Source organism: Lepidothrix coronata, unplaced genomic scaffold (genome assembly GCF_001604755.1).
Source record: "Lepidothrix coronata isolate B3197 unplaced genomic scaffold, Lepidothrix_coronata-1.0 Scaffold41, whole genome shotgun sequence".
NCBI lineage: Eukaryota > Metazoa > Chordata > Aves > Passeriformes > Pipridae > Lepidothrix > Lepidothrix coronata.
This window is the reverse complement of record NW_016690221.1, coordinates 3,733,836-3,750,421: the sequence shown is the minus strand read 5'-3', so window position 1 is coordinate 3,750,421 and position 16,586 is coordinate 3,733,836. Positions and strand designations below refer to the sequence as shown.

Genomic DNA, 16,586 nt, shown 5'->3' with positions numbered 1-16,586 from the left:
TGCACTGACCTCCATTTCTTTATGCTCATATTTCGTCACATTTCGTGCTCCTTGGCTTTTCCTTCTGATTTTTTTCAGCTCAGCCTGAGACTTCTCTAAAGAATCCAGTTTGCTCCTGTGTTCGGTTTGGTACCTCTTTAGAGTTGCCTGCAATCAAAGCATTTACAACATCTGTAATGCCCTCAGCCCTGGAGCTGGGTAAGTGACTGAGGCACTTCTGCCATCCCTGAGATCTCTCCCACCCACCAAATGAGTTCAACAGTTGCTTTAGTTTTAAGGACCTGTGAAGTCATAAAATTGATTCCCTTTTTAACTTAAATTAAGCATGAAAATTTTGGCCATCTTTATGTATCATTTCTAGCCTATTGATTAATTAATTCTTTGGGAACAATTTCTGAAAAAATTCTTTGACTAGCAATAGACAAATAAAATAGGAGTTTTAGAATTGAATGTATACTTACAGTCATGTATTTCACATCCAGGTCTGTTTTCTTCTCCAGTTCAGATATAATTTCTTTATGAAATTTTTTGAACTTTAAAAACAAATGAATGAAGAGTTATTAAAAATTGGCAAAAGCAATTTATAATTTCACAAGGAAAATGAATTTTAAAAAGTCATTTAACTTACACTCTCCTCTAGACTGTCATTAAGTTTCTTGTGTGTTCTTGAGATTTCTACCAGAACTTGGCCTGTTGATAAACATACAACCATATTGGTTTCTTTCATAGAGTTCTGAAGTTAGTTAACAAAGAGCAGTAATAAAATACATTTACCTAATATACTCATTAACTAGACTCTATTTAAGAGGGATAGGAAATTTCTTGCTGTTGCTCACCACAGCAGTTTAAATAAATAACTCACTCTGGCCACAGACAAACCAAGCAGCTCCTAAGTGATAGATGAATAACTAATCATGCATTGTTATGCAAAAACGGCATGGAGTGCCAGACAAAACAAATATTTCCTTCTCTCCAGAATAGCTCCTGTTGGTTTAGTAACAGTTTCTTTTCTTGCCAAGTCAGAGAATAGCACGGGAGTTGTTACTGTACAAGTAGCTGCTCTCCCTTTCTTAGGCTGAAAATTAAACGTTGATGTTCATTAAGTAACAGCACCTTCAGAATCAACAAAGTAACCTTTCCCTTCCCTCACAGCACACCTGCTAAAACAGAGGTGATGCACAAAGTGATGAATTCCCCCATTTTATCAGCAGTTGTGGCCCAACTGTACAGCATTAACGAAGGGCCAGGACAGAGCAGACTTCTCAGCATCCTCTCAACAGATCCTGAGTATGCCAGCTCTGCTCTGCTGTCTTCCAGCACAAACTTAACCAGCTTACTCTGAACCGTTAAAAAGCTGAACTGGTTCATTTTACTTCAGGAGGATATAGAGGAAAAATCCCTCAGTCTTTTGGGTGTGGTTCTGTGCACAAACCATGGTAAACTGCGGTGCAGCCCTGCATGCAGCCACATCACCCTGCCTGGGGCACATGGCCACATCATCCCCACTCCCTTCCTTGTTGGGGCACTGACACACGGAGTGTGTGCCAGCCTGGTCTAGGAGATTGCAACACACTGCTGAGAAGAGGAGTTGGAAGGGCCCTGAAGTGAAGTTTGTCTTCACCCAAATCAGACAGCTGTTACCAGCTCCCAGCCAGGAGCCGTTACAAAAACTGGAAGTGCCAGGGCCACAAGGAGAATCCCAAACTGGGCTGCGTCTGAAAGTCTCGACTGGAGATGTGTTTCCCTGGCATTCCATTTCCACAGCAAGACCGGCAGGTTCAGTTCCACAGCTGGTTCCCTGGCACACCTCCTCCAGTAATCCCTCTATCCCTCAATCAGCCTCCCAGGTGTCCCACCTGTATTTGCCACACAGGTACCTGCAATATTTAAGCTGCAGTCGTGCTGTCCTAGTGCACAGGCAGGGCTACAGAGCAACCCACAGCTCTGAACCTCCTGCACATGGCTGGCAGTCACTGCACGGGACTCTGCGTCCCTCCTATTTGTTATTTTACACAATTCCAGTTTAGTTTCTTGAGTTAAAAAAGAGAGGATGCATTAACTGCATGCTGCTGTACACATCCTGTTTTCTACCATCCATAGTCTTTGAGAAGCCCTGAGTGAGTCAGCAAAGACTTATCATCCCATAATGCTCAGAAAAGCTCCCAAAAGATTAAAAAATTTGGCTTGATAAAATGAATGACAGACCTCTTCATGAGAACCTTCTCATCTTCTCCTTTCTCATCTCCACAAGCATCCAAACTTGTCTCCCCACAGTGCAGGTTGGGGATTTGGTAACCTCCCCACACAAGGCAGAATCATTCCTATAGTGCCTGGGTATGTGTTACCACTTTTCTCCCATTCTCAAGTTACACCACCTCAAGATCTTAGTTTCTTTGAAACGAGAACCCTATCTCCTGTGTATGACACAGCAGATATTTAACCGAATAATGCAAAATGTGGATCTGCATTATTGTTATTGGGAAGCATGAAGTGGTTCAGGAAGAAACACAGATCTCCTGAATTTTCAGGAATCTCTCTTTGCACAGCAGACTACAGAAGACTTAGAAGAAAGAATCAGAACACAATGATATCAGACAACCCCTTGACTAGCAAGAAAAAGGAATTTACACACAGGATGGGAGATGGCAGAGACAGAGGGGTGCTGTATCTTTTTAAAAATATGTATATTTTCTCTGGGTCCTTTTGTCCAGCCAAGAGTGCTATGCTTTTTTTGTTCCTATTTAAAGTTGTGGTGACTACAGAAATATAAATACTATAAGAAGAGAGAGATGCTATAGTAATTAGTTGCTCATATGCAATAGAAAAGTAAATACAATGTGGTTACACAAACACGTGAAGTAACGGACCTGAGCTGTGTTATTTTAAGGCTATAGAAGTGAATACACTTTAGTCCGTAGTGTTTTTTTCACCAACTCAACTGAAAGGACACATTTTAGAATCTAAAGAGCTTTTAAAGTTAGAAGAGTTTTGTAAACACTTATCTACAACTTAAAAAGGAAAATGTTGTTATAAGAAAGCCAGAAATATAATCAAGAAATACAAATAAAATTACAAAGTTTGTGTGGTTTTACATATGCAGACTAGAAAGCTATTTGGGAAGCTACAGAAATTCCGGGCGAGAGTAGAAATGGCCCTCAAAATAATTACCCTTATAGATTTTTATACTTCTAAAATGAACTTATTCTGCCTCTTTGTGAGAAGTAAGTTCTGAGCCAAAGCAGAGCACTGAGCTAATCCTTGGCAACGCCAGCGCAGCCACCGCGGGCGTTCCGGGCGGGGACAGACATCCAACAACGTCGGGTATTGACTCAGTTTTGCGTGGCTCCCTCCCTCCCTCTCCCCTCCCTCTCCCCTCTCTCCTGCCCTGCCCCTGCTCCATAAAACCCCCATTCACCTGGGGCGGCCGCGCTGGAAAACCTGACGCGCACAGGGGTTATTTTTGTCTCCTGAACTGACTGCAGCCTTCAAGTCTTTCGGCTTTGACTGCTTGGGTAGAAACAGGTTTGTTTTTTTTTTTCGTCTCAGTTACAAAAAATACTGCCAAAACATGTCCTGAGGAGAACTTTAGAAACTACACTTCCTTCTGAATGGTTTGTGCTGGATTATTTTAGGGGTTTATTTTAGAGTGTTCTAGAACACTTTTAAACAGCGTTTGGATGACAGTGACTGTCTCTCTCTCTAATTGCATTTTCTTTTTCTCTCAACCAAAGACTCCCTGTACTGTGGATCAGAAAACCCACTTTATGCTGAGATCTCCTCCCTGCTACTGGGAATCCACAGGCACTCCATGTACTGGCTCCCCCATTTAATTAATTTCCTCTTTCAAAATGTTGATTCAAAACGTGAAAAGAACCCGCAGTGAGCATGCTCTGACCTATTAAAATTTAAATTATACATCAGATTCTGCACTTTGAATAAATAGAGAGCATTTTTACAGTGAACATATACCATGGTTCTTTATTGCCAGTTTAAGGTAATGGGTTAGCCACATTTTGATGGCCCTTCCAAATAAAACTTATAGAAGGAGGCAAGTTTTTGTAGAAGACTAAGTCAGGAAAGACAAAACAGCCCCTATTCTACATGTAACAGTGTCCAAGTAGAATGGAAATGGAACAACTTCAGTATAATATTTGAATTTTAATTACCATGGTGAATTATAGAATAGCTTTAAGAAAGATGACAGGTTACTCTGGATTAATAGCAGCATAACCTAAGGCCAGGCCCTAATCTTCAGTCTTTATTCCTCTTGCAGAAAGGTACAGAAAAATCCTTAAGGTGAAGACAAACATGTATTTCTTACATCAATTAAAACCATTTTGCTAAATATTAAAGCTGCTCGTGAGCAGGTTTATATATGAGAGCTCATAATACACAATAACCAAGTGGTAACCTTGTCATCAGTTATTGGCAAACCCCAAACCTATCAAACACAATGACACGACCAGAGCACACGATAACAGGCCACTTAAGTCCAATTTGTGGCAGCCCTGCTGTAAACTTGAACCAGTTTCAGGCATCATATTATGCAATGAGTCACTAAACCCAAACCACTGGTCTTGATGATAAACATAACTATTAAAATACTTGCCTTTCAAAGATAGTTTTTTTCTGCTTTCCATCTTCCCACACTCTGAACATGAAATCTTTGTGACTAAAAAACGCAGCCAGCATTAAATATTCCCACTTTGTTTCAGAAAACAAAAAAGTAGCTGTACATGTTCACAGATACTTGTTCTGATCTTTTGCTATTATCTTAGAGGTAGGGAAGAGAAGCAACAACCTCTCTCGGAAAGGGATTTTGGGGGTACATCTCAAACATCTTAAATGACTTAAAAATAAACCAGACATTTCTCATATATAGTTCTTGAAACTACGCTGTGAAATACAGCTATAACCTGATATATGACCATATAACCATGCCAAGTTCCATGGTGAATTTATTTCTTTCAAATAGGTTCAGTGCACAGGTAGAAAGATCTTTTAAGCTGAAACTTCAGGAATTTGTGGAATATTTTTAGGCTTAATCAAGGTTGTCAGTTGTATCTGTATTTTCTCTTGAGAAAATAAGACAGACTGGAATTTCATTAATGGTGCTGGGTTTGTTACAAAAAGAAATAAAAAACCCACTAGCCCAAAGCGTGTAACAGTTATTTCTCCACAACTGTTACTCTCTCTCAGCAGCCCTTGAACAAGAAGACAGCCTTGAAAGTCTGTCTTCACAGGAGATGAAAATCAAGGAAAGCAGTTCCTAACAGAAAAACTCATTGTAAGGCCAGAACTTGTGCAGCAGTTACACTTCAACCTCACTGTTTGCACTGGCTGATTGTTCAGGTTATTTACCTTTTCACCTTATGTTGACTGTTCTTGTGAATAGAAGACTAGAAGAATTTGTTCAAGTTAGAAACAAAAATGGAACTCAATCAATAGAGTTCTGTCATAGAAACAAGTATCAACAGCTACCAACAAAATCACTTAACCTTTTAAAATACTAAATAGCTGTATAAAAAAATCAATAAAAGTAGTAATTGCATCATCTTACTTGAAATATACTTCAAATTTGTTTTATTTAGAGAAGGTTGCTCTTGGAAAATTTCAAGCCTCTTAATAGAGAGACTTTCTTAGATGCCTGGGAACAGACAAAGTACTTAATTATATCACTCATTTACCTCCTGTTGTCCTATTTTTGTATTCAGGGCAGGTCGAGTAACTTTGTGTCTTAGAGATGAAGCCACATAATTATTTACATTAAACAAGAGAATGAAAGGCTGAGTCAAACCTACACATGGAGACAATATAGTCCAAGTGCAATATTAGATGCCATTGCTGGCAAGATGCTCTTTTTTCCAAGTAATCCTTTGCCCAGAAGAAAGGCATTTATGACACAGGAAAGTCAGAAACACAGTCCTTTGAAGCCAGCAGCCCCTGGAAGGTAGTAAAATAGGAAGCTTCAAAGGAATACAGTATAACAAATAAATATGATTGAACAAAACATCTGTTCAGCTTCAAATGTGTTAAATTTATCCTTCTGTCATAGGAAGGATTGAATTGTGCAACAGATGCTTTAAAGAAGGCTAAAATTTTTAATAGAATTTAACGTGAAAGAATAAAATCACAATGAAGGACAAAGTCATGTAAAACTTCCCCAGCTCTAACTGCACTTTGCTTCTAATACAATTTGTCCAGAATGCTTTAACACACTCCCCTCCTGTAGAATTAACAGTAATATGCACATAAATCAATAGGACTAGGTCAAGTCTACCTTTCCTTACTGCATGAGCGACCATGGAATAGGAAGCAAGGAGTAAATCTCCCTGTAGTTCATTTTACAAAATGGCACTGACACATGACCATTCAGTGCCACTTGGTGAAGGTGACTGCAGAGGTGAAGGGGAAGAGAAAAAAAAAGAATAAAGCCTAAAATCGAGAAAAGGGGAAGAGATTTCAGACTATAGCGAAGTATTTTAAGGCCAGTCTACATGGTAGCTAGAACTGTAGCAGCTAGAACTGTACATAAACAAATAAATAAATAAATGAAATCTGTAAATAAAAATAGAAGCAAGGAGAACTTCACGTTCTAAACAGCATTCTGAGATCAATTTTAATTTTAAAATATGCAGAATTCTCAATGTGAACAACAGAAACATTTTGGCAATATAAGACGCAAATAAGTTAATGAATTTAAAGCAGGTTAAACACAGGTTAAGAGAAATGAAAAAACCCTCCATGACACAATGGCTGAAATTTGTGTATTCGTATACCAGTCCAGTAAAATAAAATCCCCAAAGTGATATGATTCTGAACCATGAGGAATGAAACTGAACATTATGATATTACTGGACATGTAAAAAAAGCGTAATTTCTCATATAAAGTTAACACACAATATTTCAAGTAATTATCTGAAACTCACTGAATGCTCAGAGTTAAGAAGTTTCAATTTCTTCAAAGCTCAGTTTTAATTGTTTTTTCACAAGTTTAATTACTTCTAAATATTAAAATCTTTTTAGTCTCATTGATACAGAAGAGATAAACAGTCCTGGATGATGCCCAAGTCTAAGTAGTCTAAGTATCTTGCCTCATGTCCAGATAAACCCAGTAAGCAATAAATAGGATTGCACAGGACACTGTTGCTAATTTTGTGAGTTGGGCACTGATGGTGTTGGGTCTGATGAACCCAGGGCTCTACTTGCCCCTTCTCACAGGACATCACTGCTGTGTTCCTCCTTTGGCTTCATAGGGAAAAATGGATTCTAGCCCATGCAGAGTTTTTATGCCTTTGACCACAGTCCAAACTTCATCTGCTTGAATGAATTAAAAAACCTCAACCAGAAACCCCCCAAACTGTGGCCTCTGTTTTTATCCACTCAAATTATGTCTTTCCAGCTGTCACAGCCAACACACTTGACCAGGAGTCCACAACAGCTTTAACCAGCACAGACAACTTTCTAGGTACAACATACTTCTGCTGGACCAAGGGGAACTTTTTGCCATTTTACTTTTACAGTGAATGCTGAGCACTAAGTTCTGTCCTTCCCAAAATATTTGCTTTATTTTGAGATGCACATGTTTGTATGTACAAACACAGCACATAGGTACAAGAATTGTCTCTGTGTCACCGACACGTACTTGGCAATACTTCTCGATCACCTCCCCATCATTAGGCTACACATTGCCCTCAGCACGAGAAATAGAATCAAAGAATCCTGCTATTCAAAAATCCTTTTCCCATTTCATGATTCGACAAACAGTGAAGGGATAGAGCACAGCTCATTCCTACTTCACTAGCCAAGCACCTCTTAAAACAGCATTTCCTTCTGCAATCCAGGATCACGACTATATAGTCATCTTTTTGTTGTCCTAAAACTTTGTTGACCATGTGGAAGAAAATATCATAGGACCACATAATGAAGTACTTTCCCAGTACATGAGACAGAATTTAAATTCCCTGAATTAAAATTATGATTTTTCTTTAAAACTTCGGAATGTTTAGATATTAAAAGAGACGAAATACTCCTCAGCTCCTTCATACCTTAAAAAGTCCAGGACTGCTTATAAGCCGTAATCAGTCAAACTCAGGGATAAACTTGCATTTTAAACATACCTTACTAAGACTAAAATTAATGCCAAATTCTTTCAGCTTGACAGAAGTGATTTTAAGAAGTACTGCACAATTTATACTGTGCACTACCTGCTATAAATTGGGCAATGAACTTCTCATCCATTAGCTATTCCCACGTAAGCCTTGACAAGAGTGAATACTTATGAGATTATCAAGATCATTACAATTGCCAGTTACTCCAAATTTATTCTTGGTGTGATGCTCCTATTTTTGGATTTTAAATGGAACAAACACGTTAGCTTACATTGTATTTTAAAGAGGAATGTGACTTTATTGCAGATTTAGCAAAGTTTAGTCTGCAGTCTACTTTGCCTTTCTCTTCCAAGCCCTTTTGATGTCTTAGTCAAAAATATTCAGAGATTAGAATTTTTTTAAACCTACTATATCACTGAACAGATGTTAATTAACATGAAATATTCATCTTTTTTCAGATGATTGCTAAGCACAGAGACTAAATTTTAATGCTAAAAAAAGGAAAGGAAAAGCATATGCCATATAAATAATGCATGAAAAAGGACAAACTTGTTTTTCCACCTGTTACTCCATTACTAATATATATGAAGACTGCTGCAGGCAGTTGTTTTTTGGTTTTTTGTTTTTTTTTTTCCCCAAATGTAGAAGTCCACAATATATCAAGGTTTGTATGTCAGCAGCTTTTCATACTTGAGCTGCAGTGCTGTTAAACAAGTGACTTGTAATCCTCACACAAGTGGGGTGCAAAGAAAATAAGTTACAGTACAGCCACAAGCCTCAACTTGCCTGGGTGAAGTCCAGCTGGTTTTAGGCAGATTAGTTAAGGAAGCTCATGTAAGAGAGTTAATCTCTGTTTTCCAGCAGGTCTGGAACATACAAATCATGCTAACCAGCAAAAACTACAATTCTTTATGGGTTTCAGTACAAGAGAGGATAAATATTTATCATTATCATCACTATAAATGTTACATGAAATGCAATAAAATGCAAGGAATCACTGCAACTTCCATTACAGCACTTTGGAACTGCCACCGAGTCTCACAGTCTCAGCAGTGTCCAAAAAAAGCCACCAAAAAACCCACACCCAAATTGAGCTGAAAGTTTTGATAAATGTCTTTCTCTCAGAAATCCAAGACAATCGGTTTTGGTTCCCTGCCCTCCCCCTGGGACTGTGACATCTACAATGGATACTGGATTTTTCATTTTTTTTTGGTTGAGAAATAATTCATCAGGACCAGCTGACTGTAGAGACTAAATATAGTCAGACTGTCAATGAAGGATTTACAAGCTAGTTACAAATGTGATGTCGCTTTTTTTCACTAGGTTGTCATTTACTCTCTATTTTCCATCTATTTCTCTCACTGGGAGGACAACCAAGTGTATTTTCTCTTAATTCTTTGCCAACAGACGTACCTGGTGCTGGCAGTGAGGAAAGACTGATTGCTGAGCATCCTTAGCTCGGAGATGGGAGGGAGAACAGCCCCCTGGCCACTGTAGGAGCATCAGATGAGGGAGAACAGCCCCCTGGCCACTGTGGGAGCATCAGATGAGGGAGAACAGCCCCCTGGCCACTGTGGGAGCCCCGGCACCAGCTGATTTTCCTGGGTTTGGGTAAGTTCAAAAGCTCTGGGGAGCACACACCTGTGTGCACACACAGTGCCAGTTCTCACACCTCCAACAGTGAAGTCACTTTTTTAGATAGATCCAGCCACAATACAGGAAACATTGCATGGACACACAGGTGAGGTTCAGGGCACCCTTCCCAGGGTTTCTACTGCAAGGTGAAGGATGTCTTCACCACGTGTAAGACTCATATAAAATTTAAGTGTTCCAGTGTAGTCAGAAATTCTGTAAGGATTCCCTTCATGGCACTTTCACTATTTTCTCAGGTCTCTGAGGCACAGCGTGAAGATATCAAGTACACACTCACTGTAGGTGTTTTGAATATCTAATTTTCCCCTCGAGGGTGTGTGCTCACGTGTATCATTATGGATTTCTTTGCTAAAGTCCAGAGCTGTGGCACAGGGACAGGTGCTCCTACAGCTGGAGGTACCAACACACCTGCCCTGGTGCCACAGGCATCAGCAGGAACAGCACTGCCAGTGCTCCCTGTGAGCTGCTCAACCACCTGGGCAGTTCAGGGCTATAGACTGAAAGAGTGTGATACCACATCTTATCACTGGCTAAAAGCAGGAGAATCAGCTTCAGTTTATAGGCTGCTGTAAAGTTCAGGAGGGGGTGGGGAATAAAATACTAAAATTGACTGAGAAATATGACCAATTATCTAACTTAATCTGAAAAAATAACTGGAAAAATATCACTGCAGTCCTATGAATATCTGACTTCTTTCCTTCCCCTGGTGCTACTGCAATCATCCCAAAGGCCTTGTGTATTGTCATATTCTGTTTCTCCTATCAGGCAGTTCTAGAACCAGAGAATTTGCACCTTATCTGGAAGTCTTCGTAACAGAAGTTACATCAACATAATTGTATACAGAATAAACTTGTTATTTTGGGTAGTCCTGTAAGAACAAGCTGCAGTATCAATTTTTAAACATTTATATTCTTTATGTTCAATAACAAACCCACCTTTTATTCTCTGCATTTCTTGATAGTATCATTTCTGTTTTGTATTTTAGTAGGGAAAAACAGACCCAAGGCTGGCTCATCTCTTTCCACCTTTCTTATAGCAGCTTGGAGGTCTGTACAGCACAAGCCCAGAATGCTACTTATAAAAATGGAAGATATAAAACTTCATTCCTGAAAAAGCCCACGACTACTTTGTATTTCCATTTCAAGACACTCTCTGTGTAGTTTCCTTTCATAACACAGGAATGGAGTGGCTTCTTCCAATGCAATTCCATTATAAGTATAGTGGAATGTTTTATGCTCCATAGGAAAAGCTGGCCTGGTTGTAACTGCTTAAACCACAGCCTCTAAGCTGCTTTCCCAGAAGTTTCCACCAGATGAGGTGCTAAAGGTTCTGTAGTTGCTGGCACACCTCCCTTGCCTTTCTATCCAACACAGTCTATTCCAAAGGTAGCACATTGTTGCTCCAGAAGGGGTGGCAGGGGTGCAGTGAGGTGGGACAAGATGACAGATCCCTCCTCTTCAGCTGCAATGAGCCGGAGAAGGGAAGAGTGTGAGGTGTCACCTTTCTAAGGGAAGTGAAACAGGATTCCAGCTGACAGGGCCAATGTGTATGTTAAAGTAAGCCAACAACTCCCCCCCTCCCCTTTATTTTAATGGAAGGGCAGCTAGCTATATGCATCCTAAACTATGGAATTTTCTCTTTTTCTGCTTGGCTTTCTCTCTAGTGAGAGTGACACAAGTGCTATATCCCAGGATTAACAACAGAGAGCTATAGCTCAGAAAAGTACCTGCTCAAGTGGCAATTTTGCTTTGTAATCAGGAGGAAAACAGACAGTTTTGAATGACAAATACTCACAAGATAGTGTTCTAAAAATATGGTGCTGCCTTACATTACAGTCTGATAGAATTTTTTCAGCAAGTAGATATGTCCTTCTTAGCAAAATAAGAATTTTCCAATTCAGTTTCAAAATTTTTCTGTGAGTTGACCACTTAAAGCTCACAACTTCTGATACAGAAAATCTCTCATTTCTGCAAAGAGAAATGAGGGAGAGAGAAAAGCCCACAGGGCTTCTCTTAGTTGCAAATGTAAAATAAAGTGGCTATCACTGGAAAGAAAAATCAGATAGACCTCTCCATAGATTGGACCTCACCCTACTGATTCTATTAGTATTAGATATATATGATTATCAAAATGTTGTTAGTTTTCTTTACAAAAAGCTAAAAACCAGTTATCAAAGGACCTCTATGAGCTTGTTAGATGTTACTCAAGAGCTTAGTAACATCTTAGTAACACTTAGCTACTAAGTGACTAAGACTTAGCTTAGTCACAGAGATTTATAAGAAATGCCAGCTGTTGGTTAAACTGTAGGTCTATTCATCAACCATCACTGGTTTGTTCTCTTACTGACTGATGGTTTATCAGCCTTGACTCTCAACTAATATGCAGTTACCCCAATAATTGCAGACATTTGGCTTCCTGCAGAGAAGTATAAAAGGCTCTCAAAGAAAGGAAACATGCATATGTTCCTTCCCTATGCAGGAACCCCTGTCCCACGATCCACATCCCAGCTACTGCAACCACTGTATCACTGCATTACTGCATGATGAGGGTGTGGAGGCATTTAAAATTACACCCCTTGATGGGCAAATGTGTTCTGTGAATGTGTTCAAATCCTGTCTTTTAGACCTGAAGAACAGTCCATTCTTTTGTGCACGAGAGGAACATCAAGTTCAGGGCTCATCCTCTGTCAGGCAAGAATTCCACTTACTATATGCACACTACTAGAAGTTTTGGGATTTTTCTCCCCACCTCTCTATGTTTTGTGACTACCACAGCATAGAGCAATCTTTTTAGTCTAATACTTGCTTCTCTAGATTATTTGTAGTGGTTTTTAACCGAATAATTTCTCTTGAAGAGAACCCGAATTTTTCCAAATTCTTACATTTCAGACTGCAGATGAGCATAAGCTTTTGTATACCTGCTTCAAGGTAAGTTTTAACAGAATGCAACTATGAAAATACAAGCCTATAACTCAGAGTAATCTTTAAAAAAATTATCAGTCTTGGTTAGATTTAGGAAGGGATTTTTGTCTCCTCTGATTGTCGTTTTAACATACCTATCTTCTGCATTTTACTTCCATCAATCAAGAACATGCAATGTAATATTTTTGTTTCTTTTTCTGTTTAGACAAGCAATTAACAGTTTACACTTCCTAGTTCTTAAGCAAAAAACTCTAGGTACAGACTCATAATGTAATTGTGGGTGACTGCTGTAGATACAATTGCTACACAACAAACAAAGTGGGACTTCACACTCACAATATGAAATGAGATGTAGCTACAACAACTGGCAGGTGCCAGAGAGGATAGTTGGGAAGATAAGAAAAGCAGTATTCCACTGGTGAGTAGGAAATAACTTCCTGAGTCCTTGTGCAGGCTACAAAGACAGCCTGTGTTACCAGAGGAGAGAGTTTATTAAAACTATAAGCACCAAAAATCAATATGACAAAGTCTCAGACACCTGTGTTTAACGTCACAAAAGTTACTATTTTAACACTGTGGTGCAGCGTCTCCATGAAATTGGTTTTAGTGCATTATTTTATTGTGGTTTCCTGAAATTTCAATAGTATGAAATCTTTACATTTTTAAACATGCAGTTTCTTGTTTCCTGTCTTTCCTTCCTAGAGGGATTTCCAAAAGGGGCGTAGGAAAAAAAGGTATGCAAATTCCATATTGCAGAATAACTTGAACCACATAAATTCAGGTCCTGCTCCTAAACACTCACATCAAGTCTGAGGGACTACAAGCTCAGAAATTTAGGGAAATAAGAAATTAGAAAGAATGTTGACTAAATCAACTTATCCCTTATTCATAAGGACTGTGTTATGACTGCAGTACATTCTTCTACTGCCTCAATTTGCCTAAGATATTCTGTATTAAAATAATCCAGAGTGCTTCAACCAGACTTGAAAGATAAAGATACAAAAGCTCTGAATCAGCTGGAATATCCAGATTTCCATTTCAGTCTCTTTGTTTCCCCCTTCTGCTCCAATCTCCTCTGACAGAAGAAAGCATTTTTCTGGCATTTTTACTTTTTGCCCCACTGTTTCTCTGGCCTCTATGTGTTCTACCCTCTACTTCAAAAAATTCCTTCTGTACTGGTGTTCCATTTCTGTTTGTGCCCTGCTGTGGGGCTGGTGTCCATTTTACTGGCTCGTTTTAGAAGACCATGTTCTGTGTTTCCTTATGAGAAGAAGAGAAGGATTAACTGTGGTTTTGATACAAATCTTTACATCACACTTGGCAGTAAATATACTCCAGGTCACCCAGCAGGTTTGGGTTTGAACTGTAAAATGACCTCTTTTTTTGGCAAAGATAACAGAAATATTTTGCATGATAGAGCTGCTAGTGGTCAATAATGTGTCTTTTGACAAGTCCAAAGGAACTCATGGAAGAGACAATTCCACAGGGGGCTGCACCTACAGTAACTCCCCTGGGGTTATAGGGCCCACAGATGAGCAAAGTTTGATCTGGTCTTCACACATCCCACATTGCTCAGCATTCACTGTAATATTATAAAAATACAAAAGTGTACAGTAAATTCTTTTTTTTTTCTTTATAAGCAAATACTTCTAAAGACATCTGAGAGTCTGTTGTCTATTTGGCAAATATTTCAGTGTTGTAGCCCAGCTTCAATGCCTTCTTTTCTTGAAAATGCAAGTAACCTCTCACAGATTCCTAACCATATTATCCTGCCTTTTCCAGTGTTCACTGGCTTTCCTTGTCTTTAAATTAAGTATTCCATCAGAGAGTATGGTGAGAGGAATCCAGAGTTACTGTTTTCCTTAAAAAGAATAGTTTTTTCTGCAGGAACAGTCAAAGCAGAAGGTGAACAGAAAGCAGGGTTAGTGGCCTGACCCTGAAGAAGGCCATGTTTTCTCAATACAGTATATCTAGAAAAAGGTTTGTAACTGCGGGGAAGAACTCATAATTAAGCAAAAATATATTTTCAATCGCAATTCTGTATTGTCCCCAATAATAGGGAAAAACAGTTCTTTTCAGCATTCAGCACAAGATTGCCCAGTGATAGTATTTTCCAACAAGCAATGTCCCACAGTCTCGTCACATCCAATAAATCAGCTGCTTCCCTGCAGCTGCCCAACTGCTGGATTGCAAATATCGTGATTGTGCATTTTCTGATATTTTATAAGACTCTGCATAGTCATCTCTTCTAACTTTTGTGCTGTGGTTTGACACCAGCAGCTCTGCTTTCTGTAAACACCCTGCAGAGCAAACACAGAAAGCACCTCCATCAGGACTGTTTGCTTTGCCCTGTTTGCTGTTCTGCCGCTCCCAGCTTTGAACAGGGGAGTTCACACTCACCCAGAAGTGGTTTCAGAACAAATCATAAAAATGTGTGCAGCACATAGAAACCAGTGGCCACTGTTCAAGGAAGTTCTGTCCCCTCAGTTACACTTCACCAGAGCTATTAAAAAAAAATTGCTCAACCCACCCTTTTTAATCAGCTGAATTAACAGACTATTGTGGGTTACAGGAGCAGATCCATGTTACATCACTGGAAGAGCCCTACACTGCCCAAAATCAAAAGTTCTGAGATAAGAGTCTTCATCAAGTTATTTTTGTCAAAAAGCAAATAAAGGCATCAAACAAATGTTTCCTCTTTGCAGAGTAGTTCCCGGTTCTTTGTTTTGTAGTGATGTAAGAAATACTACAAATACTTTGTACTTCTTTGCCTAACATTAGAATTATACTGCTCAGCCTACAAAAGTGAAGTTGTCAAGGTCAAGTGCAGATGACAATCTTTCAAAAATTCAGAAATTATTTTCAGGGAAGTGCAGAACTTGTAGTAGATTTATATAATGTAAAATTAATCCATCTTTGAGTCTAGTTTCTCTTTCAAAAGCTCAACTAGAAAATAAATATAATGCATATGAGAACTTTTTAATGATACACTTGATCAAAAGTAGTGAGGTAAACCTGAACCCTTCGCAATGACACTCATCCAGAAAATGGTTTTAGTTTAGAACTGCTGTCATATACCAGGACTCTTCACACCAGTATTCTACTGCAAAAGTATTTCAACATTCATCTCTGCATTAAAAATCAAGCTGTGTATTTTTTTGGTATTTATTTTAGAATTATATGAACTTAAAAATACATGCTTTTGAATGCACAGGCAGATATATAGTCACCAAAGGAGAAAAAGAAAAGGTCACTTTGTCAGAACATTTTAAGTGTCTTGAGAAAGAATATGAAACAATATACCTTAAAGGCATCTCATCCTTTCCATCTATGTGTCATTTAAGAGTAAAACATACTTCTACTGATCCTTATCTACTTCACATTAGTTCTATGAAGTGCCAGCAGGAAAACAAAAATAAAGTTTATTTTTGAAGGATTTCACTTACCCAATTCTTTAGAAACTGGAGAACCAGCTGATATATCCCCAATCTTTGCAAGGCTGTCATAATATGCTCTTCCAGCCACTATCATAACTGGGGGTGAGGGAAAAGAAAATGTTAAAAAAAAAAAATCAAAATATCTTCCATTTTTTATTAATCTGTGATCCTCTGAAGTCTTGTAATCCAGGGCACAGAGAGTACGAGAGGAGTATATGGCAACAAGGAAATGTATCATAGAGAGTTACACAAGCCCCTGTGCTCCTGCTAATTTGTGAAACCAGGAGACAAAGACAGGACACCAGAAGACATTAATGAAGTTTCAGCCTCTTATTTAGTTCCAACTTTCATGTAGACCCAGGGGCAATCAGCATCCAGTGGGGAGGTTTAGCCATAAGCCATTGGTCAGGACATAATGAAATTCCTTGGTACCAATAAAACTGGACGAAAAAAACCAAAATGCA

The 16,586-nt window shown here is 38.9% G+C and overlaps 1 protein-coding gene across 1 annotated transcript in view; it reads right to left on the bottom strand.

The window, feature by feature from the left end:
- BAIAP2L1 (BAI1 associated protein 2 like 1) overlaps nt 1–16,586 on the bottom strand; it is a 35,562-nt gene that overhangs the window by 8,192 nt on the left and 10,784 nt on the right. The window contains exons 3-6 of the mRNA XM_017813634.1: nt 16,132–16,218; nt 629–690; nt 462–533; nt 10–147 (exon numbers count right to left, since the gene is read on the bottom strand). Coding sequence (XP_017669123.1) covers nt 10–147; nt 462–533; nt 629–690; nt 16,132–16,218 — 359 coding nt within the window. The remainder of the gene's footprint in view (nt 1–9; nt 148–461; nt 534–628; nt 691–16,131; nt 16,219–16,586) is intronic.